This window comes from Myotis lucifugus, unplaced genomic scaffold (assembly GCF_000147115.1).
Source record: "Myotis lucifugus unplaced genomic scaffold, Myoluc2.0 scaffold_33, whole genome shotgun sequence".
NCBI classification, from domain to species: Eukaryota; Metazoa; Chordata; class Mammalia; order Chiroptera; family Vespertilionidae; genus Myotis; species Myotis lucifugus.
Window position 1 is genome coordinate 9,233,590 of NW_005871081.1, and position 24,748 is coordinate 9,258,337.

The 24,748-nt window shown below is 39.0% G+C and overlaps 1 protein-coding gene across 1 annotated transcript in view; it reads left to right on the plus strand.

Annotated features, from left to right (window-relative positions):
• The window catches only part of NALCN (sodium leak channel, non-selective), a gene marked incomplete at its 3' end in the record, with an annotated part of 213,114 nt that extends 189,066 nt beyond the window's left edge, over positions 1-24,048 (plus strand). The window contains exon 16 of the mRNA XM_023752477.1: positions 23,912-24,048. Coding sequence (XP_023608245.1) covers positions 23,912-24,048 — 137 coding nt within the window. The remainder of the gene's footprint in view (positions 1-23,911) is intronic.
• Between the last annotated feature and the right edge of the window lie 700 nt (positions 24,049-24,748).

The following is a 24,748-nucleotide window of genomic DNA, read 5'->3' on the forward strand; positions in this document are numbered from 1 at the left end:
CAGATATAAAGCGTTTTCTTTTAAGCAGTATAAAATTCATTGAACTATGAGGGGGAGAAACCCATAGAAAAGCCTCAGGGAAAGAACGATTGAAAAGGGAACTATTGATAGTCTGTTTAGATTAAATTCAAAGCTCTGAAATTAAAACTGTCTCCCCAGCTCTATATCATCTCATTTGAATTCTGATTCAAATTTGATGATGTTTGGCCTTTGATGATGTCCACTGCATATTGGTGGGGTGGGAGGATAGGTAAAGAAGCTTCTCTCACTTATTGAATATTTTTTAAATAAAAAAATTATATTTCTTTTAAAAATATGAGCTCCAGATTAATTTTTCTCTCTAGCCTTATCTGGGCGCTTACATTTTCATCTCTGTCTTGTATCCCATATTGAAGTCATTCCAGATTTAGGGCAATGTCAAGGAGACAGGGTGTTGCCAGAGTATACCACTCAGCTAAGCACTGGTTTCTATCACCTGATCTGAGTGGAGCTGTCATTATTCTCAGTGCTTTGTCCATCTCTCATTAGTGAACTCAAACTAATGAAACATAAAAGAGAGTGATGTAACTGCTACAATAATAAATATTACCGATTGAAAACTACCATATGCAAGGTATTTCATATTAAATTATTGAATTTAATTCTAAATATTAAAGACACAGAAACTAACATTTAGGGAAGTAAACTCCTTGCCCAAATTCATATTATCTGTAAATGCCTAAGTTGGGATAACATGGGCCATCAAACTCTAAACCAGTGTCCTCACTGAAAGATGCCATACTACCTGATCAGTTCATTCATTCATTATGAAATGCATGTCTAGAAAATAGAGTGCATGAGATGCATACATTTGTGAATCAGCATACCCCCTCTCTGTGGGTATATAGACTGGAGGTCAAATTCTGATCAAAATATAACTTAGTGTTATATTTGGCTTCTTGACAGCCAATTGTACAAAATATAACTTAATCATAGGAGCCAATGAGGAAGAGCCAGGAACTAGTGTGGGATGTGGGGGAGGAGGGTTGAATGATTCAAATATGTAATGGCCTGAGGCTGAGATGGTCTGAAGTATTTCTTTCATAGTTGGCATATTACTCCCCATTCTGTAATCTTCAGGTCTGAATACTGTGCTTCATATATTGTGTTAGGGGCAAGGGACATTGTTCCTGCCTTAAAATAGCTTGGGAGCTTCTGGGAGAAAGTAACAAGTAAACACATACTACGAGAGGCTTGAGGAGCACATAGGCAACATATCTAGCATAGACTATGAAATCAGAGATGTTTTCTCACAAGTATGGTACTGACTGAAATCTGAAGGTTGAATAATGCCTATCCAGGTGAAAGGGGTTGGAAGAAGGAGGCATGAGGAAAAGTACTTAAGATGAAAGGAACAACAAACTTTTTCTTTAGGCAAGAAACAGCACAGTGACTTTTTTAGAGGCCACTAGAATTTCACTGTGAGTCAAGTATAGAACAAAGAAGAAAATGATGAGCTGGAAAATAAGCTTGGACAAGCAGATGAAATTAGTGTGAGCAGCATTAAGCATTTAGATATTATGCTGAGGGTATTTACGCCAAAGAGTGACATAATGTCCCCTACATTCCAGCTTCAGTGTGTAAAATGGACTGAAGGACACTTAGGCTGAAGATAGGAGGACCAATTTCTGAGGCAGACAGTGACTATAGCTCAATAGAGGATATAGAGATGGGGGAACAAAGGAGTGATTTAATAGAGAGGCGGGAAAACAGAGGATAGGATTTGGTGACTAGATATAGGAGATGAGAAAAGGCAGGAGACAAGGATGTTACCCAGGTTTCCAGATTGCCCAAGGTGTTCCATGACAGAGAATACAAGAGAAGAAAGGAGTATGGGTTTTGTTCACTTGTTTTCTTTTAGGTGATGGGGGTTGGTCATATTTTCCATGAGATAGATGCCTGGGAGCTATCTTAGAGATGATGTCTACAGGTATATGTAAGGATTAAAGGGGAAGTGAACTATCTATGCTGACATAGATATTGAAGAGGAGCAAAAAATCACCATGCAGATGATAATTTAAAACCCTTAGAAATCACAAGTTTACCAAAGGAAGAATAGTTCCCTGAATCACAGGAGCCAATGAGGAAGAGCCTGAAATGGGAATAAGAAGTCACAGCCCAAGAGGTAGGAGGAAAGGCTGGAATGTGTTTGTCATCAAATCCAAAAGGTTCAAGTGTTTCAAGAAGGAGGTTGTGGTCAACATGCGCAAAGACTTTACAGAGGTCAAAACCATAGAAAAAAATCCTATTTATGATAATGTCACAAAGAATAAAATACAGTGGGGCCTTGACTTACGAGTTTAATTCGTTCTGAGACCGAGCTCGTTAAGGAGCTCGTTAACTCAAATTACTCTATCAACTCAATGCAAAAAATCGGCCGAGAGACAGCTGGTATCTCAAAAAACTCCTTAGTCGGGACACTCGTAAGTCAAGGCCCCACTGTACTTAGGAATAAACTTAACCAAGGAGGTGAAAGACTTCTACACTGAAAACTGTAAAACACTGGTGAAAGAAATCATAGGAGATATAAATAAATGAAAAGACATCCTGTGAAGTTGAAGACTTAATACTGTGGATTAGAAGACTTAATATTGTTAAAAATGTCCATACTATTCAAAGTAATCAACAGATTCAGTGCAATCTCCATCAAAATTTCAATGTATTTTCTGCAGTCATAGAAAGAATGTTCTAAAATTCATAGGGACTTTCAAGAGACCCCAAACAGCCAAAACAATCCTAAAGAAAACAAACCAAGTTGGAGGCCTCATACTTCATGATTTCAAAACATATTACAAAGCTACAAAAATTAAAGTTGCATTGTACTGACATAAAGACAGACATATAAATCAATCGAACAGCAAGAGAATCCATAAATAAACCCTGGCATATAGGGTCAGTCTTTGACAAAAGGTGTCAAAACTGCATAAAAGGCAAGTGACTGTCTGTTTACCAAATGAAGTAGAGAAAACTAGAAGTCCACATACAAAAGAAAGATGTTGGACCCTTACCTTACACCATATGCAAAAATGAACTCAAAATGGATTAAAGACCTTTATGTAAGATGTAAACTATGAGAATCCTTGAAGAAGACACTATGGAAAGCTTCATAACATTGGAATTGGCATTAGTTTCTTGGATCTAACACCAAAAACACAGGCGACAATGCCCTAGCTGGTTTGGCTCAGTGGATAGAGCCTCGGCCTGTGGACTGAAGGGTCCTGGGTTCAATTCCAGTCAAGGGAACATACCTTGGTTGCAGGCTCCTCCCCAGTTCAGGCCTGGTCGGGACTCGTCCAGGAGGCAACCAATTGATGTGTTTCTCTCACGTTGATATTTCTCGCTCTCTCTCCCTCTTTCCTCCACTCTCTCTAAAAATAAATGGAAAAATATCCTGTATCTGTTAAGGAGTTCATATCCAGAATATAAAAAGAATTCCTACAACTCAACAACAAAAGCAAGTAACCCAACTTAAAAGATGGTAAAGGACTTGAATACACATTTCTGCAAAGAAGATATGAGTGGCCAACAAGCATATGAAAAGATGCCCCACATCACTAATTATTAGAGAAATATAAATAAAAACCACAATGGTATACCACCTCAGATGCACTGGGATGACCACTATCTGGGAAAGAAAATAAAAAGTTGGAGAAAATGTAGACAAATTGGAACAGTGGTGCATTGTTGGTGGGAATGTAAAATGGTGCATGAACCATGTCCAGCACGCCAATGGTGAACCTGAGGAGGGTCGGTGAAGGATTAAAGAAAACAGACAAGAGAATACAGTTGGGGCCAGGTGGGACACTGTTCTCGGATGGAGAGACAGTGCCACAGCCTGTAAGCTGAGTCTTTATTTTATAGTCAGATCCCACGAGGCAAAGCAAGGGCGTGGTCAAGATGTTTACAATGTTTTTGTGAGTTTTGAATCTACTTAATTACATGCACCTGAGAACTCTATCAAGCTTTGTTTTGGCAGCACTTGCTGCACCTCCGGCAGCCTACATCACTCAGCCACCTGGGACCACAGGTTCGGACCATAAGGTCAAGCTTACAACCATAGCCTTTGGCTATAAATGTGCTGGGAGGGCTTTGCCCTCCAAGCTGGGACCTGCACGTGGCTTTGCCACGAGAGGACCGTGCCCTCTCATTAGTCCGAGGCTTGAACCTGTCCAAATGCTGTAGCCGCCCTCCACAGGTGCAGCCACTATGGAAAACAGTCTGTGGTTTCTCAAAAATATGAAAAATAGATACCACTTCTGGGTATATATCCAAAGAATTGAACACATAACCCATGTTTATTGCAGCATTATTGACAATAGCCAAGAGGTGGAAGCGACCCAGGTATCCATTGACAGATGAATGGATAAGGAAAATGTGGATATACAGGGTGGGGCAAAGATAGGTTTTCAGTTGTTTGTACAGAACTGTAAACCTACTTTTGCCCCACCCTGTATGCATACAGTGGAATATTATTCAGCCTTAAAAAAGAAGGAAATTATGACATGCTATAGCATGGATGAACCTTGAGGACATTATGCTAAGTGAAATAAGCCTGTGACAAAAAGGCTTATTAATACTGTATAATCCCACTTACACAAAATATTTAAAGTAGTCAAATTTATAGAAATAGAAAACAGACTGGTGGTCACCAGGGGCCTGGGGCGAAGGGCAAAGAAGTGTTGTTTAATGGCTACAACAATATGAATGTACTTAACACTACTAACACCTCAAAATTGATTAAGATGGAAAATGTTGTGTTATGTGTTTTTTACCACAAGGTTACATTTTTTAACTTAAAAAAATTAACAATAAGGAAGTGTTAATGATGGTGATGAGAGCAGGCTCAGGGACTTTGTGTAGAAAATGAGGAATGAGCAACCGCTGAGGAAGTGAAAATGAATTGCCAACCCTTTGCTCTCGGATTCATTCTCTTAAGTTTTTAGAAAGACTGCCTAGTTACTGAGTCTTAATTTTTTCTAGGTATGTTAGCACCATTTACTACAGTGCTACCCTACCTTTTTCCCATTGTGATATGCATAGAGAATGATTTTTATATAACATACTGGGGTCAATAGTTGGGAATCTACAGTTGGAAACATCAGATATCTAGGATTCCTGCCACTCTAGGAAACAGCTTCCCAGCAGCTAGAGAACCAAAATCCTGAAGAAGCTATAGATCCTTGTGGCTGAGAGTCCCGAAACTTCACCTTTTACTCAAAGTCTTTGGTGTGACCCAAATCTACTTGAGGCCCTTCTCTCAATATTTTGCCCATGGAATGACCCTTTTGTTGTCAATTTACATATTATTACCTGTACTTTTCATAATGTAAGTATCAAAAGATCATCTTATATAGCATTTGACCTGCTGTTTCTGAAATTGCTTCATTACTAGACTTTGGTAAATAATAAGTTCTTATATTATATTAACTCATGAATAAGCTATAAGATTAGTTTAAAGAGATGACTTGGCTAAAACTGAGAACTGTTCAGAGTAAGACTCAAAGCAATAGGTGCCAAAAGAGGCTCAGAATTTGTGGATATCAATTATCATCATAAGGCAACAGAGATCTGGAAGTCAATGCAAAAAAGAGACACAACCAACTGGAATTTTGGACCTAAACAGGTATAAGTCAGATCCAGGAAGTTAAATTAAAGCAGAAGAGGTACCTATTAGAATCTAAGTCCTCCTATTATGGATTAAATCATGTTCCTCAAAATACAGGAGTTGGCAGAAGTAGGTTTACATGAAACAGAGTTTATTCTTGTATTATTTATTTATTTGCCTTATTATTATTATTTCATATCCTTACTTATGACTTATCTTTTAGGTAATGATGGCTGGTAATTTAACCTCCTTTTGCCTATCCCTTTACATATGGAAACCCTAACTCCCAGTACCTGTGAATGTGTCCTTACTTAGAAATAGGGTATTTGTCAATGAAAATGAGTTAAGATGAAGTCATTAGGTGAGCTCTAACTTATTATGACTGGTGTCCTTATATGGAAAGGAGAAGAGACACAGATAGACACCCAGGAAGAACACCAAGTGATGACAGAGACTGGACTGAGGTGTCTACAAATGAAGGAACACCAAGGATTGCCGACCTTCACCAGGAGCTGGGAGGGAATCCTCAAACAGACCCTTCCTCAGAACATCCAGAACAAACCAAACCCACAGAAACCTTAAATTTGGACTTCTAGCCTCCAGAAGTTGTTTTAATCCACCCAACTTTTGGTACTTTGTTACCACAGCCCCTGGGAACTGAAACACCTCCAGAGCTTTGTTCTCCAGCCTCAAGAGGAAATGATTCCTTTCTGACACTGGGAAGTGGTGTTCTGAGAGGACAGCAAGTAGGGACAATAGGTGCACTCTCAGAATGCCAGCTTTCACCTACCAAGAACAGCTTGGAGTCATTTTCTTTTGCCTCTAATCAAATAAGTCTTATAAAAGTAAATTTATAGATTTGAGACTTTCTTGGAAGAAGGGTTTTTCTAAGCCTTTCCTAAATTTCCTGTGTGACTGACCCAAACCAGATCACTTTTAGAGGATTTTCCAGAACCTTGTTCTTTGCCTCATCCACTGGCACTCAGGATGTTTTATAAGTTAGCTTAAGTCTCTCTTGCCATTGAACAAACATAAAATGACTTGCCTAGGACTGTCTGTTTACACTGTTGAGTTGTTGGTTGTGTCATTCTATAATTGTGCTAATTTATCATTACTTTTATTACAGTTTGTCACAGCATACTGTAAGATAATTCCTCAAGTTAAAAAAAAAAGTGCCCAAACCTAGGCAAGAAACACCTCAACTCTGTCTGAACTCAGAATGCCTGGCCCTCAGCTGTGGGGACTATATTTCATTTAATCAAGACAAGAGAAATTTTAAAAACTTACAGTGATTTTTGTTCTTCAGATCCTGTCACAGACAATGGGAAAGTGCATTGTTATGGTCCTAAGAAAAAGCATGAAATTTGTTTTCAGTTTTATGCAGCTTCTCACAGTTGTTGAATTGCAAAAAGACTGTTAGCTGTGTTAAGACTTGTAAGGAGTTGGGGAGGGGAGGTTTACCCTGTGTGCACCTAAACAGGAAACATGAATACACTGGAGATGTTGTCCTTGCCTTGACTGATTTCTTGTGGTCTCAGGTTTCACACAGAACTTTGAATAGATATTAGTTTTCTAAGGTTGCCATAACAGAAATATAAAATCTGGGTGGCTTAAAACTATAGAAATTTATTGTCTTACAGTTCCATATACTTTTCCATTCTTCCCAAAGCCTTTTTTATTATCCATCTGCTTGTTCATTCATTTTTCAAATCTTTGAGTTCCTACCATGTGCAAGACACTGGCCAGACACTGAAGAGACAAGACTAGACAATTAAGTTTTCTGTTCTCATGACATTTATGATCAAATGGAGGAGCTAGACAATCAAATCAAGTAATAAATATTTCCAAATTGAGATGATTTTTTTTAGAAAAGAACACAATTTGAGAAGTTAATAAAAGACCTTGACCCAGATGGTGGTCAGGGAGGTGAGGAAGGGGAAAGAAACACGTGAGCTAAGTTATGAAGAATGAGCTGCAGTGAACTTCATGGAGGTGTTGGTAGATGCGGGGAGGTAGAGCATTCCAGAGAGAAGGAAAAGCATTCGGCACAAACAGAATTTAGAAAGCTCAGAGTAAAGTGGTCTAAAGTGGTCCTAGAAAAGTAAGCAGGTATGGACGCTGAAGCTGCTTGAAAAACGTGAAGAGCTTTTTTTTTTTTAACCTTTAACCTAAGAGTAATAGGAAGCCACTGAAGGCTTTCAAGATGGGAGGCAGTGGTGAATTAAAGAGCTATTTGGGAAGTAAAATCAACAGGGACTTGGTGACCATTTGGATTGAAGGACGTAGGGATAGAGTCTCAAGGATGACTCTTGGTTTCAGGTTTGTCTCCTTGAATGGATAATGATGACATTCACTGAACCAGGAAACATCAGTATAGAACTGTATTTGAGGGAAACCATTATCAACTCAGTCTTGGGCGTGTTGGGTTTGTAATGAGTTTGAGATTCTGAACACAGATGCTTAATATTTGATTGCATGTATTGGTCTAGAGTTTAAAGATTAGGGCTGGCTGGCTGGAGATTAATTATGATTACTCAATGTAATTCTTAGTAATTTATCCAGTGTCTACTATGTGCCAGTTGATCTTTCCTTATATTCTAGGCCTATGGGGTAAGTCAGTGAAAAACCAGAAAACTCCATGTCCTCTTTATTCTTTAATCCTAGTGAAGTTCTCTGTATTTGCTTAATAGTGAAAGTTGTAAATCTGGATGAGATTGCATAGGATGGGAAGAAAAGAGAGATTGGCGCCATGAGGAAAAACAACCTTTAATAACTGCTGCTGCTTTGCTCTTAGAATAACCCAAATAATGTCTTTGTTTTTCTTTATGTAAATTTTGACTTTTGGTTCTGTTACAAATAATCAACACTTTCTCTGTCTCGAGTTCTATTTTCTAATAAGTAAAGCTCTTCTAGGCCATATCACTCCTTTTAGGCCAGAATCCCGTATTTCACTGCCCCACAATGCTAGTCAGCCTTATAGAGAGCCATCATCTTTGAACAGGTCTAGATCTAGGCCAAACTACAAAGAGAGGCACCCTGAAATTTCCTAAGACAATCCCTTCTTCTAACTCTTAACCCTGGCCTCTGCTAGAAGGACAAAAAGAAGGAGATACATGGCCATGGCATAATTTTATACAAGAAAAATAAAGTGAATTAAGCCTGTTAAAAAAGGAGATATAGAGCACTGAAAAAATAGACCATGTCCCCTCCCCAGGTTTTGGCCAGATTTTACACTTTGTAGCTCAGTTGGGTGGGTTTTTCGGAGGAGGTTTAAACCAGATATGAGACTGGATTGCACTCAACTGATTTTTAATAATTAAAGGTGGTCAGAAAGCTATGGAATTTATCTAAGAACAGTGACCAGTCTGTTTTTCTTTATTCATAATTCTGTTTCCCTGTTCTTGAGGGTCAGTGATTTCATTGTTGATCTTTCCTTGTAGTGTACTCCCTGCACTTACTCAGTATTAGGCTCAGTGGGGAATGGGACTTGTCTGGCATTCTTATACATAACCATATGACTATTGAATATTTTTACTCTGATATTAACAAAAGAATGACAGGTTATTTCTAAGAAACAAGAAATGTATATGCATGTTAACCCTATTTCCATAGAGTTTTGCATAAAATATGTTGATTAGTATGAATTTTCATAGTGCATCTAATAAGCTTTTTTTATCAAAGTATGCAAAATTGAACAACTCTACAATCTACCACAAGCATACTCAGGAATGGTACTTGGAAAATGTATAATCGCTGCCTGAAAAGGAATTACTTCAGGGGACAGAGCACAGCTGTCCTTTTAAGTTCAAGACACCAATGTGGAGACTCCAATACAAAATATGTCTTTCATGCCTCTAATTTAAAGTGCCGTATTTATTTTATGGTAAATAACATCAATGATACTTAGTTATCTGTATACTAAGGTGGAACAAAAAAGGAATTTACTATGATAATGAGAGCCCTATTTCACACTGTCAGAGAAAGAAGTTACAAATAAGCAAAAGGGGAGATGCTGCAATAAACCTTGTGGTGCTGGATTGAAGTAGGAGTATCAGTATGAACTCAGTTTATTTTTTATTTTAAGATAGATACATATGTAGGTATATACATAAATATGTAGATAGTACATGGATACAGTTGTATATAGATATACAGATTCATGATGAATATATATTCATATTCATGTGTGTAGATAGATACATGGATGAATACAGTTCTATGGTTACAAGATAGATACAGACATAGATAGGTACTAATTATAGATACGTGTGTCTATATGAGTTTCTATACATACATATCCTTCCTAGCTGTTTCCTTTGAGTGAGCCTAAAAACAGTAACATCAATAACAATAAACAAACCCATTGCCCAAGATTTTTAGTTTTTTCATACCATTTCCCAAAAATAACAAATCAACGCTTTGGAGAAATGGCTAATTCTAGAGCTGAATAAGGGAAGACTCAAGATGAGACGTACGTGTTTTGTGGAGCCAAAAATTAAGGAAGAGCTTTAAAACAAAAGGAAGATAAGGCTATATCAAAAGTGTAGAGGTCTCAATTGAAAGAGCTCCCAATGGCCAAGGCATAAAATAAAAAACAGTAGTTTTGGATTATAACCCAAAGAATAAGATAAATAGTCAAAAAACACACATATCTTATATAATAAAGAGAAAATATGCAAATGGTTGTCATGCCATCATGCCATAATGGCTCAGACACTCAACACTGGGGAGAGAGGAATGGGGACCAGCCAGGCACAAATGAACTCATGAGAGAGGAATGGGGACCAGCCAGGCTGTGGCCCAGGAGAGGGACAAGCCGCACACTCTGCGGTTCCGGGCGTCTGCACCTGTGGCTGTGGCCTGGGCAAAGCCACCTGCCCATGGTCCTCTGTGGCTGTGGTCAGCCTGGGCGAAGCCAGCCTGGGTCCTGGGTGCCTGTGGCTGGCCAGAAGGAGGGAAGCCCAGGTCCCAGGTGCCTGCAACCGGCCGGAGGAAGGAATCCTGGGTCCTGGGTGTGGTGCGAGGCAGAGGTGGTTAGGGGCAATCAGGCCAGCAGGGGAGCAGTTAGGGCTGATCAGGCCAGTAGGGGAGCAGTTGGGGGCGATCAGGCAGGCAGGCAGAGGTGGTTAGGGGCGATCAGGCAGGAAGACAGAGGGGTTAGGGGCGGTCAGGCAGGCAGGCCGGCGAGTGGTTAGGAGCCAGCGGTCCTGGATTGTGAGAGGCAGTTGGACATCCCCCGAGGGGTCCCGGATTGAAGAGGGTGCAGGCCGGGCTGAAGGACCACCCCCCCTTCATGCACAAATTTCCTGCACCAGGCCTCTAGTGTATACATAAGTGATTAAATGAAAAATGTTGGAGAAGGCAGAACGCTTTCTCACAGGATAACTTCAAATCAGAAATGTAAAGTGATAAAAATAATAGAATAACAAATGAGGGAAATAGAAAATCATCATTAGAACTTTCGAAAGCGTATGCCATGGAGCAAGATCTTAAATGCTCCAGAGAATAACAGTTTCGCAGCTTCTCTTATACATTTGAAATTAAGCAGGAGATGTAAGGAGGATTGGAGGAAACAAGGTTGGGATTGGATTACAGGATAGTTAACAAGATTTTATGCTCTGGTGAGGATAAATACTAGCCTCCTCTTCTAGGGGTATTGAATCTGGTATTTCTAATGTGTCTTAACCTAGTTGAACAAGAACAATGGATGGGGCTGGCTTAAAACATTTTGCTAAAGAAGTTGTAGGCTTGGGCATGACTACTCACCATGACTTGCTCAGTTAGGAATTTGTGATCAGATCACTTTGTGAGGTTACTTTGCATATAGCCCCCTTTTTCATGCACAGGACAATGCAGTTGCAATTAGTATAGGCAAGTTCTATTGATGAACACTAAAATTAGTATGTGAAACTTTTTTTTTTAAATATATTTTATTGATTTTTCACAGAGAGGAAGGAAGAGGGATAGAGAGTTAGAAACATCGATGAGAGAGAAACATCGATCAGCTGCCTCCTGCACACTCCCCACTGGGTATGTGCCCGCAACCAAGGTACATGCCCTTGGCCAGAATCGAACCTGGGACCCTTCAGTCTGCAGGCCGACGCTCTATCCACTGAGCCAAACCGGTCAGGGCAGTATGTGAAACTTTAAGGAGAAATAGGGTACTTAGATGGCCTGAAAGTTTCTCCCCCAAAATCATTTTTTAAAAATATTGTGATGGCTTTATCACATGTCTACAAATTCTTTTATACTCCTTCCCTCTAGGAGATAAAACTTAATTCTTCACTCCTTGAGTGTCAGCCAGAGTTACTGACTGGCTTCTAACTTATAGTGTAAGGAAAGGGAAACATTGTAACTTTATAGTGAAGAAAACTAGCAGACACACTTACACAAATGATTATGGTTAACATTACCAATATCAAGGCATATTGATGTCATGTACCCCCTGGTATGATAAGATGAACATATCACCTTTATTCAAAAAAACCATAAACTCAGTTTAATCATGAGAAAGCATCAGACAGCCCTACTCTACAATTGAACTCTTTAAAACTGTCAAGCTCAATTTAAAACAAGGAAAGTTTGAGAAACTATCACAGCTAAGAGGAGCCTAAGAAGACATAACAATGAAGTACAATGTGGTATCTTGGATGGGATTCTGAAACAGAAAAAAAAAAAAGACAACCTGGAAATTTCAAATAACTTATGCACTTTAGTTAAAAGCATTGACCAAGGTTAATTTCCTACTTTTACAAATGTTCTATAGTTATGTAAAATGCTAACACAGGAAAAAGCTGGGTCAAGGGTGTTTTGAAACTCTGGATTATCTTTGCAACTCTTATGAAAGTTTCAAGTTATTTCAAAATAAAGCTTTTTTAATGAGATAAGAATTTTCTGTGATGGTGAACTCTAATAACACAGCATATAAAAACATACATTGGCTCTTACGTTGCCTTGTTCCAAGGTGCATACATCTGTGAAGCTTTATGTTGTGAATATGTGGTATGGAATTTATAGTTAATTATGCTTTTTTGATCTTGAAAAATTGGAGCATATATGTCATCAGGAGCCAAATCAAAAGCTTCTTATGATTTTGTTTCTAACAGAAAAATGTGCTGTGACCTGTCATTTCTCCTCTTCATCTTTATTAGTAATATAACTCATCTGAAATTGAAGGGATTTGTTGTGTTGGTTAATATGGCTGATTCAGCAGTGTAAAGAACTTAGAAAAGAATACTAGGCTGATGAGAAGTGTCACAAATGGGCCACTTCGACCTGTTTATGGGACGCCATTGATGTTGCCCTTTTGTTCTTCATCTCATCACCGTTGTGTTATCATTGTCTTGCGAGTGTAAATGCACAGTGTAAGGCCATGGGGCTACAAAGAGTTCTGCCCTTTGTTAAAAATTTGCTGTCTTACCAGGGGAAAGATAAAGAGGCATAGAGGGAGACATGTCTAACTCAGGTGAGACTCAAGTTGGCAAGATGTGTCTAAAAATGATGAATAATACTTTGTTAGCAAAGTGGGATAAAATGTCCCATATAAAAGAAATAGCAGGTGCAACACTGCAGAAGTAAAAGTCCATCTATTGCTTGAAAATGTTTTGATGAGGCGGTATACAACAGTGTTTAGAGACTCAAGCTATGGAGTCAGAAAGATTGTGATCAAATCTCAGTGCTACCACTTCTAGCTGCATGGCCTTAGGCAGCTTACATGATCTCCTTGGACCTCAGTTTCCTCATATTTAACATGCTAGAATATGGAGCTAATTATGGTACCTACATCAGGGGCTATTTTGAGGATTAAATAATATTAGCAATGGAAAGTGTTCAGCATAGTATGTAGCACACTTGTTCACTACTTCAGCTACCTGTTGTTTTTATTCTGAGCAATCTTCCTAAAGGAGATGATTTTTGAAGAATGTATAAGAGTTCATCAAGGGTAGAAGGAAAGTGTATTGTAGGCAGAGAAGTGGCATATCCAAAGGCACAAACATGTGAAATAAGACTGTGTTGGAAGGATGTACAAATCAGTATTATTAGAGTCTAAAGGGCAAGGCGCTAGAGGCTACTGTATGCTATGCTAAGAAGATTTGCATTTTCTATACACAACTGACGATCCTTGAATTACTTTGAGGATTGGGAACATGGTGACATTTCTTTTAATGGTGTTCTGAAAAGATGAATTTAAGAAGACACGATTACAATGAAAATCCAGTTAGGAGGGTTTAAGGAATGGCAGTGAGATAAAATCTGGGATGACGAAGTGACCATTTGATTCAGCAACATGGGAAATGTTGGGGACTGGCAAGGACAGGGAGAGACCTGGGACCAGAGCAGGTGGAAGGTAAGTGGGACACTAGTGTAGATAAATAGCTTTGATGGTGAGCATAGGCAACTCTTTCAAGAAGTGAGATTGAAAGGAGAAGAATAAAGGACACATGATAAGGAGACATGTTTGCTTCTCCCTATTTTCATTTTCATTTTTTAAACTAGGAGACTTGAGAAAATCAATCAACACAGTGAAGAGGAAGAATGGGAAAGATTGGGAAAGGATGAGGTAGTCCCAGAGAGGCGGAATGAGAGGGGGCAACAGCACATACAGGGTGGGGCAAAAGTAGGTTTTTAGTTGTGAGTAGGCAAAATGGTTTATTCTCATATTATACTTATTAATTATTGTATTACTAGAAGCCTGGTGCACAGATTTGTGCACCGGTGGGGTCCCTTGGCCTGGCCTGTGGGGACCAGGTCAAAACCGACTCTCCAATATCCCCCAAGGGGTCCTGGATTGTGAGAGGGTGGTTCTTGGGTGACACACCCCAGAATTGGGCTCCCTCCTCTCTGATTCTATGTGTGTCACCTGAGAACCACAGCTACCAAGTCACTGTAGCTCGGCAGCTCCTGAGTTAAGCGTCTGCCCCCTGGTAGTCAGTGCATGTCATAGCTACCAGTCAGCTGGTCGCTTAGGCTTTTATATATACACTAGAAGCCCATTGCACAAAGATTCGCGCAATAAGCCTTCCTTCCCCTGGCTGCTGGCACCAGTTTTCCTCCAGCACCCGGGACCCAGGCCTTTGGTCTGGCCGCAGCGAGGCTTGGTTCTCCACTGCGGCTGCAGCGAGGCTTGGCTTCTCCCCTCCGGCAGCAGTGAGGCTTGGCTTCTCCGCTGTGGCCCAGCTATGGCCGCAGAGGAGAAGCCAAGCCTCTTCAGTCTTCAGTCTTCAGTCTTCAGTCTTCACTCTAGCGGGAGCCTTCAGTCTTCGCTCCATGCCTGTGTATGCAAATTAACTCCCATCTTTGTTGGGTTAATTTGCATAGTCGCTCTGATTGACTGGTGGGCGTAGCAGAGTGACACCAATTTGCATGTTTCTCTTTTATTAGTGTAAACTAGAGGCCCAGTGCACGAAATTCGTACACAGAGGGGTGTCCCTCAGCCCGGCCCCAAATCCGGGACCCCTCGGGGGATGTCTGACTGCTGGTTTAGGCTCAATCCCTGCAGTCGGACATCCCTCTCGCAATCTGGGACTGCTGGGTTCTAACCACTTGCCTACATGCCTGCCTGATCACACCTAACCACCTCTGCCTGCCAGCCTGATGCCCCTAACGGCTCCCCTGCTGGCCTGATCGCCCCCTAACTGCTCCCCTGCCAGCCTGATCATCCCCTAACTGAGCCTCAGGTCGTTGAGCAGCCGTCATCCCCGGCTTGCCTGAGCCTCGGACTGGCCCTGGGTGGCTGGGCAGCCACCATCCTCAGCTTCCCTGAGCCTCAGGCAGCTGCTGTGGCTTTGTCCAGAAGGATGTCTGGATGGTCGTCTGGAATACATCTGGTCTATTAGCATACTACCCTTTTATTAGTATAGATAGATTTTCCATACTAACAACTGGAAACCTACTTTTGCCCCACCCTGTATGTGCTTTCCTCGTCATTTATCTCCACTTACTGAGATGAGATCTTGTTCACATAGAACTACCAGTTACTGGGGCATAGTGATAGCTTCAATTTTTTCCTTTTCTAATATGTTTTTATTTATTTTTTAGAGAGTAAAGAAGGGAGTGGGATAGAGAGATAGAATCATCAATGAGAGAGAAACATCTGAGGATCGAGTCTGCAACCTGGGCATGTGCCCCTGATCAGGAATAGAACTGTTGACCTCTTGGTTCAAAGGTCAACACTCAACCACTGAGCCACACTGACAGAGCAGCTTTGGTTTTTATAGCACATTTCCCTTGAGTAATTCAAATTACAGGCAATATGCTATGTCACTTATATTTCTGGCATTTATATAAAAGAATGAGGATTCCCATTTTTCATTTGAGAACATTGAAATCCAGAGTGGCTAAGAGATTATAAAATTGAACAAAAATTTAAATGCACATATTCTTACTTTTTTACTTAGAGGATTTCGTCTCTTATGTTTTCTAAATCAAAAAGAGAGGACAGTTATATGAGAACACTATATATATGCTGAATTCCCTTTGGTATGGGCTTTATTCCTATTACTTACTAAATATTAGTCTCATAACAGGAACCAAGCATCTAGTTTACATGAAACTTTAATTTCATCTGAAGTGAAGCAAAAAAATGCATTTTTTATCATAATGAACATGTTTCAATGACTCAGTTAATTCCCTAATGGGAACAATTATGTTTCAGTTGAATAACACAAGAAAGATATAATATAACATACAGGTTTTTGGACCTAGAAGAAAAGAAGACAAAAAAAAACATACAAAACAAAACTGTTCATTACTACTGTCTCTAAGAAATCATTAACTTTATTAATGATATTTAAAGGGACAATAATATAAGAAAAACTTATTCCTTTGATATAATTTGGCACGTTAGTTTTCCCTCTTACTAACTTGTTAGCATTTTCTGCTAGCCTAGCCTTGTGGCAAATATTATTTATATTGCTGCACAAGGTACCCTTCTGCATGACATGTAAAGCCTGTAAAGACCTTAGGTTTTAACAAGATCTTATGAGAGCATGAAAGTGAACATTCTGTGTGCTTCTTAGGGATGTCCGAAGATGGTGTAAATGCAACAGCCCATAAGTGCTCTGCTGGCCTCCCAAAGCAGGAAGCACAGCCGCCACTCAATTCCCCAGTGTACCAGCTCCTCCAAGAACGTCCCTCCTCTCCCCATTTCCTTCATGCGTATGCTGTAAAGATGAATGAGCAACAGCTCTTGAATCTGTTGAGGGATGTAGAAAAGGAAACACCACATGCCATTAATCAGTTATGAAATTACTTTGAACATTCTGGGGTGTCAGCTGTCACATAAAAATATAGCTTTTATGATCCATATGTAAACCAAGAAATGAGCCCTGCAATTTACGTTCATAAAACCCCAATTTGACCTTGGAAGTACTGGATTTATTAAAAATTTTTGTAGAAGGAGAAAAACATCAAGGACTTAAGCACTTTTGAAAGGAAACATTTTTAAAGGGTAGAGTATTGCTGTCTTGCAAGCAATCGTGTGGCCAAACAGACCTTTGCCCGGGATAAAAATGAAAAGGTCTTCCCCCCAAGAAATTCTTTATGGAATTCAACAGGCTAGGGAGAGATATAGTTTATATTTATATATCAATGTTTTATAGTAACACAGGGATATTAATAAAAACCAACATGTTCGATCGTTCCTCCAGATAGCCCATCTGTTTTAACCCAGAAGCCCTGCCATTCGGGTTGTAAAATCACAGAGGCAAAATAGCAAAAGAAACTTTCTTGAAAAATCATAGTTTATGCTTTAGGAAAAAACTCAATTCTGAATCACTGTGTCATGTGTAGAAAAAAAAAGCCATCATGCAAAGAAACAAAGAGAATTCTGCTTTAATCTACCCAGGTAACAAAGAGGAACTCCTTTCTCCAGATCAAAAATAATGTGATCGTTTTCATATACCGAACACTCAACAAATACTCTTCAGTCACATTCACCCACAGATCTCTGCACGTCCAAACTAGCACGGACTAGATTCTAAAATGACGACTCTTTCCCAAGTCTGAATGCTTTTTAAATTGTATTTCTTTTTGAAAAACCACACCAAAAATTATAAAAATGCAGAGTTAGTGTCATCCTTCCATTCACTTATTTGTCCCAGCATTCGGAAAGGCACTGAAATGAAATACTGTTTGAATATTTTAACAGAAGAAAACACAGGCTGAAATGTGGAAGATTTAAGCGATGAGGCAGAACAGGGTATGTGTCATGCAGAGCAATTACACCCAACTCTCTGGAGAAGCACAAGGAAAGCAAAAGGCTTTCAGCCGCCCAATGGGTAATGATATCTCAGCAAGACAGGTGCTGAGCCAGAGAATAGCACTGAGCTTAGATGATTTATATTTTTTAAAGCTCAAGGTTTGAATTTTTTTTCTTTGATTCCCATTTCTTTTTTGAAAATGTGTGTTTTTTTGCCCTGTGAGTCTGGTACAAAGCTATCATCCGATCTGTGGCAGCCAGACTTCATGCCCAGTGGAAGCCATTTCAAACTCCTTCCTTTGTACTGTTCTTTACATTAGTATTTTTTTTTCAGGGTAAAGAATAAAATCTTGGGATTCTCTGCGTTATGTTCCTTCCATTCAAGAATCATGATCTTTGAAATAATTTTTACATGAAAATTGGAATTAGAATTGCTATATGATAGGTCTGCTTTTGTGGTATAGTATAAAGATCTTAAATTATTATCCAGTTCTTATAGTCCATATTATTCACTCATTGCCATCAAAGCTAATTTGATCTTGGAAAATCTCTGCTTATAAGCAAGGAGGGGAACGCATTTGGATAAAAAGTAGAATGCCATTTTATCACATATTAAGGAAACTTTATAGTGGCTTCAAAATGCCATGAAATATTATTCTTTATCCTGTTTGCCTCAACCTCCTCACACTTTCCACCACCTACTCCCCCTTCCCACCCACACACACACATCTTGCTCTTTTCTCTTTCTCTTTTTATATCTTAATTATACTCATGGAATGGGTAAAGAGAGATGGACAAGGTTATGGTGATTAATAGCGGTGAAGTAAGGATTACATGATTTTGCTCTACTGCATTATCTACCCTTTTTGTAAAAAAGGTTTTTTACTGTACTGTAATAAACACATAGAAAGAGACATTTTGCTTAATTTTTACAAACTGAACACATACAGCGCACGGATAAAAAAAAAGAGTAAAGGCCCATTAGGAACCCCTTCTCCATACACCCTTCCAGTTATTACACTTCACCCCATCCCTAGGTAACCGCTCTCCTGACGCTAAGCAGCATAGATCGTTGCCTGTTTTTTAACTATAGAAATGGAATCATTCAGTATGTACTCTTTTGTTTTGTCTGATTGCCTTCACTTAACATTATGTTGTGAAATTCACAACTGCTATTCAAAAAGAGGTCCCTTGTTTAGCGACTTAGTAGAGAGGTCTGGTGTAGCTACCATTTGAGTAGCCACTCATCTTTCTCTGTTTTAGCTGGCCCTCCTGCACATGTATGGAGCAGCAATGCCTCATACTCAGGAAGAGGGTTGTAGTATCCTGAAGAACCTTCTGAGTCATCAAAAACAGCTTCTCATTTGTTCTTTGTTCTTTTGTCATGCAATGATCAAACACATGCTGAATTCTAACTTATTTATTCACTAATGGTTCTTGTGTTTTTACTCTTTAGAATAGCCGTGGGCAAACTACGGCCCGCGGGCCGGATCCGGCCCATTTGAAATGAATAAAACTAAAAAAAAAAAGACCGTACCCTTTTATGTAATGATGTTTACTTTGAATTTATATTAGTTCACACAAACACTCCATCCATGCTTTTGTTCTGGCCCTCCGGTCCAGTTTAAGAACCCATTGTGGCCCTCGAGTCAAAAAGTTTGCCCACCCCTGCTCTAGAAGGTGCTATAAAGTAAATTTTAAAAAATAGAATCTGGTCCCTAAGGAGTTTGCAAGTTTGGGGGAAGATAAGTAACTTTAATACAAATGAGAATAGGTTTTATTTTTTAAAACATATAGGTAATGTGATTAATTTTTATACTGGCAACCTAGATATGTTAAACATTATATTCTGGAATATTAGATTAATATACTAGTAAAATGTTATGTCTAAATTTCTTCTAATCACTCATCAGTAAGTTCATCAATGGCAGACAGAAGTTCAGATTAAATGCCATAGAGTCAAATTTTATTCTCTTCTGTGAATCCAAGGACACCTATACTCCACACAAACACATTTATTTAATTGGTAAATAGATATTTTCTGCTTATCTCTCCATCCTTCAGGGAATATTTAAAATCCTTTCTTTTCTCAGTTATCTGCTAGAGAGTTTAGTTCTGCCACCTGAACAGTATAATTATTTATTCAACAAATATTTGTTTAGCTTACTTTGTGTAAAATATAGTGACAGGCCTTGGATATGAAATTATGAAAAGCCTCCACACTATCCTTGCCCTCCTAGCATTTACAGTCTCAGGAAAGAGATACAGTGTTCAACTGGTCACATACTATAATTTCAAATAATGCTCTATGTAGTGAATTTAATAGTGCCCCCCCCCCCAAAAAAAAATCCATGTCCTCCCAGAACCTCAGAATGGGACCTTATTTGGAAATCAGATTTTTGCTAATGTAATCAGTTAAAATCACACTGATTTAGGGTGGACCCTGATTTCAGTGATTGGTGTTTTGGTAAGAGAAAAGAAAAAGATTCAGATAGAAAGACAGAAACAGAGGGTCAAGACAGCATTTTGAGGACACAGGCATATATTGAAGGGATGCAGCCACAAGGCAAGAAACATCAAGGACATGAGAAGCTTGGAAAAGTCAAGGAAGGATTCTTCCCAAGAGCCTTCTGAGAGAGCATGGCCTTCTGGGACTTTGACTTAGGAACTCTAGGCTCCAGAGCACTGAAAGAATAAATTTCTGTTATTTTAAGATACCAATCTTGAGATAATTTGTTATAGCAGTCCTAGGAAGCTAATACAATATGTATTAGATTGAGCCATAAGAAATTGCCTATTTTTTAGTGCTTTGACCTACACAAACAATAATATAGTCCAACCCAATATGCTATGAGGAAGACCTTGTTGGTCACAGAAAGCTTCTCTGAAGAATTGGTAATGGAACTGAAATCAGAAGAACAAGTAGAAAAAGTTGATGAAGAATAAAAAAGAAAGGGGAGGAGAAGAGCTCCCAACAGAGGGACCAGCATGTGCAAAGCCTCTGAGGCAGAGGGTCCAGACAATTTTGAGGAACTAGAAGAAGATGATATGTAGGCAGAGAGCCAGATGAGGCTGGACAAATAGGGAGTAGCTAAATCGGGTATTAACTCGGAAATATTGAGAGTTTTAAGAGCAATGGAACACCATTGAAGGGTTTAAGCAAGAAGGTGAGAATACTACTAGGGCCACAGGGTGGAGAACAGATTCGAAGGAGCCAAACCAGATGGGAAGACCATGGAAGCTAGTACAGGAGCCCAGGTGGTATCTTTGACCAGAAAAGTATTGGTAGGGATCGAGAGAATGGACACGCATAGAGGCTTTTAGAAAAGAGCCTCATGTTTTTGTTTTGATGATATGTCCTGATTAATATACCATTTGCTCTTGAGTCTTTTGAACATTTAATTCTCATAAATGTGCATACCAGTGTTGGTACCTATAGATCCCCTATGTTGACTAACAGTTAGGTGTAGCCATTCTGCTGCCCAAGAAGTCTCTGAAAGTAGAAGTAGCATCTTCATTTTTTTTCTTATTTGTCTCTTTGCTCCTCACCTGTGTATCCAGCACTTTGTTAATATCTTGGCTAGAGTAGCTCTTCTATTTTATTGTCATAATCTGTTTTTATAACTATCTATTCATTATAATGTGGATTCTGTGAGGGCAAATGCTGTGTCTTAGTTATTTTTTTAGCCCCAGAACTTAACAATGACCTGGCCTCTAGGATTTGATTTATAAGTGACTGCATCAATGTATAAATAAATCTGTCGGCAAATGCATGAACTAAATACCTTAGTTCTGCTCTTCTCCACTTTTTCAAGTCTCTTTCTTTGGCCTCATATAATTGTCTTTCTTTCTGGTCTGACTTAACTTACTAACTGCTTTTTCTTTTTTGTATACTCTACTTTTGTCATTGAGCTTTTAGAAAAGAAGTCTCTTTTTCATGAACATCTTTGTTTATGTGTGGAACCCTTTTTCTAATCGCCTACACCTCATGGACATGCTAGTCATTTTGTTTTGTGCCTTTGGGAGCTAATCCTTTATCACTGTCATTATCATAACCATCAAATTATGGAGAACGTGCTGTGCTCAGTGCTCCATTTCAGGAGGGAGGAAGGCAATGAACAGGAGCAGCCCCTTCCCTAAATGAGATTACCACCTATGACAGGAAACCAGACAAGCCACAGAATTAAGTAAAACATACAAATGGCAAAAGTGAATTGTTTCTATTATATAAAACAAAGATGTTAGATTTTGTAGTACAATGAGAAAAAGGGCACATTTCTCTGATCTAGAAATGAAACCAATAATCTCACTATGGCTTACAACCAATTGGACAACTGAGCCATATATTGTCTTAAAATTGTGATGTTCTCCAAAAATGCAGCCTCACGTTTTCTCTGGTCGGTTGGGATATCCCCCATATGGGTACAAGGCAGCTGCTACCTGTCTTCCTGTTATAAGAACTCTTGTGGTAATCTTTCCGTAAACACAAGACAAATTGTAATTATAGAGGAAAAGCATACTCAACAAGAGATGAGAAGCTGATGGCTTTGGAATCATCATAACCTGACTGAAAAGGCTGCCTGAATTAGATGTACTCTTCATACAGAATCCACGTTCAAAGATGCAGTTTGCAGAGTCAGGACAGGAGAGAGGGTGGACCTGCAGAGGTGAATTCCGTCTGTACAAAGGTCAGGGAGGAAGGGAATGGTCAAGAGCAGTAAGGAAAGGCCTCAAGAGAAGCCAGCCGTGGGAGGGGAAAGAAGGGAGGATGAGCAAGTGTGGAAGCCACTACATCATTTTTCAAGTCAGAATTCTGCCAGCCAAGTCCATTCTTACGATGTCTCCTTCGCTCAGCGTTGGTTCCAGTTTGTGATGTTAAGCCTTGGCTTCCCTGAATCCTGATTTGTAGAAATATAAAAACCAATCAGAAAGAATATATGCACCCCAATGTTCATAGCAGCATTATTTACAATAGCTAAGAGCTGGAAACAGCCCAAGTACCCATGAGTGGATAAATAAGCTGTGGTACATTTACACCATGGACTTCAAAAAGGAGATCTTACCCTTTTGCGACAGCACGGATATACCTGTAGACTGTTATGCTAAGCGAAATAAGCCAGTTAGAGAAAGACAAATATTACGTGATCTCACTTATATGTGGAATCCAATGACCAAAATAAACTGACAAACAAAATAGATCTAGAGGCATGGCTACATGGAACAAAATAACAGATCTCAATGTAGAGGAGGGTAGAGGGGACAGGAAGAGATTATCCAAAGAATATATATTCATATGTGCATAACCCATAGACACAGACAATAGTGTGGGGAAGACTTGGGGGGAGGGCTTGAGTGGAGTGAGGAAAAAGGGGCAAAATGGGGATCATCTGTGATACTGTTAATGATCAAATTTTAAAAAAATTTAAACCATCTTATAGAAAAATAAATGCATACATACATACATGCATACATACCATTTGCTTATCATTTCTTGTAGAGATACTTAATGGCACATAATGTATTAATTCCCAACCATCTTTTTTACTATATAGAAAACTCTTCTGTGTTGTTTCCATTTTGAGCTTTTCTTTTTAATCTGCTACAATAAATGACCAATTTTCTTCACATTTTCCCTCTTTTCAAATATTACTACTTAGGATTTTCATTTATTATTTTATCCATTTGGATTCTAATTCTAACACACATTTATAAAACACATTTTATTGTTTGGCTATGCTAGTGATAAATAAGTCAACAATAAAAAATGTTTGGTATGAAAAGGGGCCTATATCTGGGAATAAAATCACATAATTTTTTTTCTTCTAATATTTTTTTTCTGGTTTAGATTTTTGTTTAGTTTTAGTTTTGTTTTTGTTTCCCCATGCTCAGTTTGAGCGCTCAGAGAGCAATGGAGGGCAGGGACAGAAGTATACTTGGTAGTTCTTTGCTGCCATCTACTGCGTCTTCATGTAACAACTCTTGTTTCTTTGATTCAGAAAATTTCATCATCTATGACTTACAGCACTATAGTTTCCTCTCTTTTCTCCTTCTTTCTATTTTTTCTTTAGTTAAAGCAAAGTGAAGCAAATGCAGACACCAAAGAAAAACTTCCTCTGCGTCTTCGAATCTTTGAGAAATTTCCAAACAGACCGCAGATGGTGAAAATCTCAAAGCTTCCTTCCGATTTTACAGTTCCCAAAATCAGGTATGAACGTATTTCTTTGTTTATCTCAAATATACTGCAAATGACTCATCTCACATCTGATTCAGCTCTTCTTTCAAACTCATGTGGTTGTGGATTTTTTAAAGTTATTCTCTGTCTTTCTACTCACTCTGTGTTTAAAAACCATTGACCCCTTTAAGCAGTATACTCAGAGCAGTGTCATCTGACAAGTATATTAGCCTTAGCAAGAAGGCTGCTACCCACTGCTCCTCCCTGAGATGCTCCTCAGGGATTTGACTTCCCAGGTAACTGGCGGAGGTCATTGAGGTCACAGAGATGGCAGATAGACATCCACCTCTGACCCTCAACTGAGGCCCTTCTATTTTCAAATCCGTAGAGAAATGGCACTGGCAGGTTTCCGTACTACTGTAACAGCATTGTTTAGGGTGCCATGTCTGATTACAATATAATTTGTCTTCCTCTTTTTGATAGAAGAACCATGGCATTACCCACTCACACCAATTTGATTTTCTACCATTTTGCCCTCCAATTACACAGTTGCATAGAAGATGCTTTAAAACACTTATTTTAAAAAATTAAAGGAAATTCTTTCAGTTATGGGTCAAAAATTACAAACAGAACCAGGGTAATATTAAATATGACCTTATTATGTAACTGGTTTTAAAAACAATTCTATGGGGCCATTATAAAAGTATGAGACTAGAGGTGGTACAATAATATT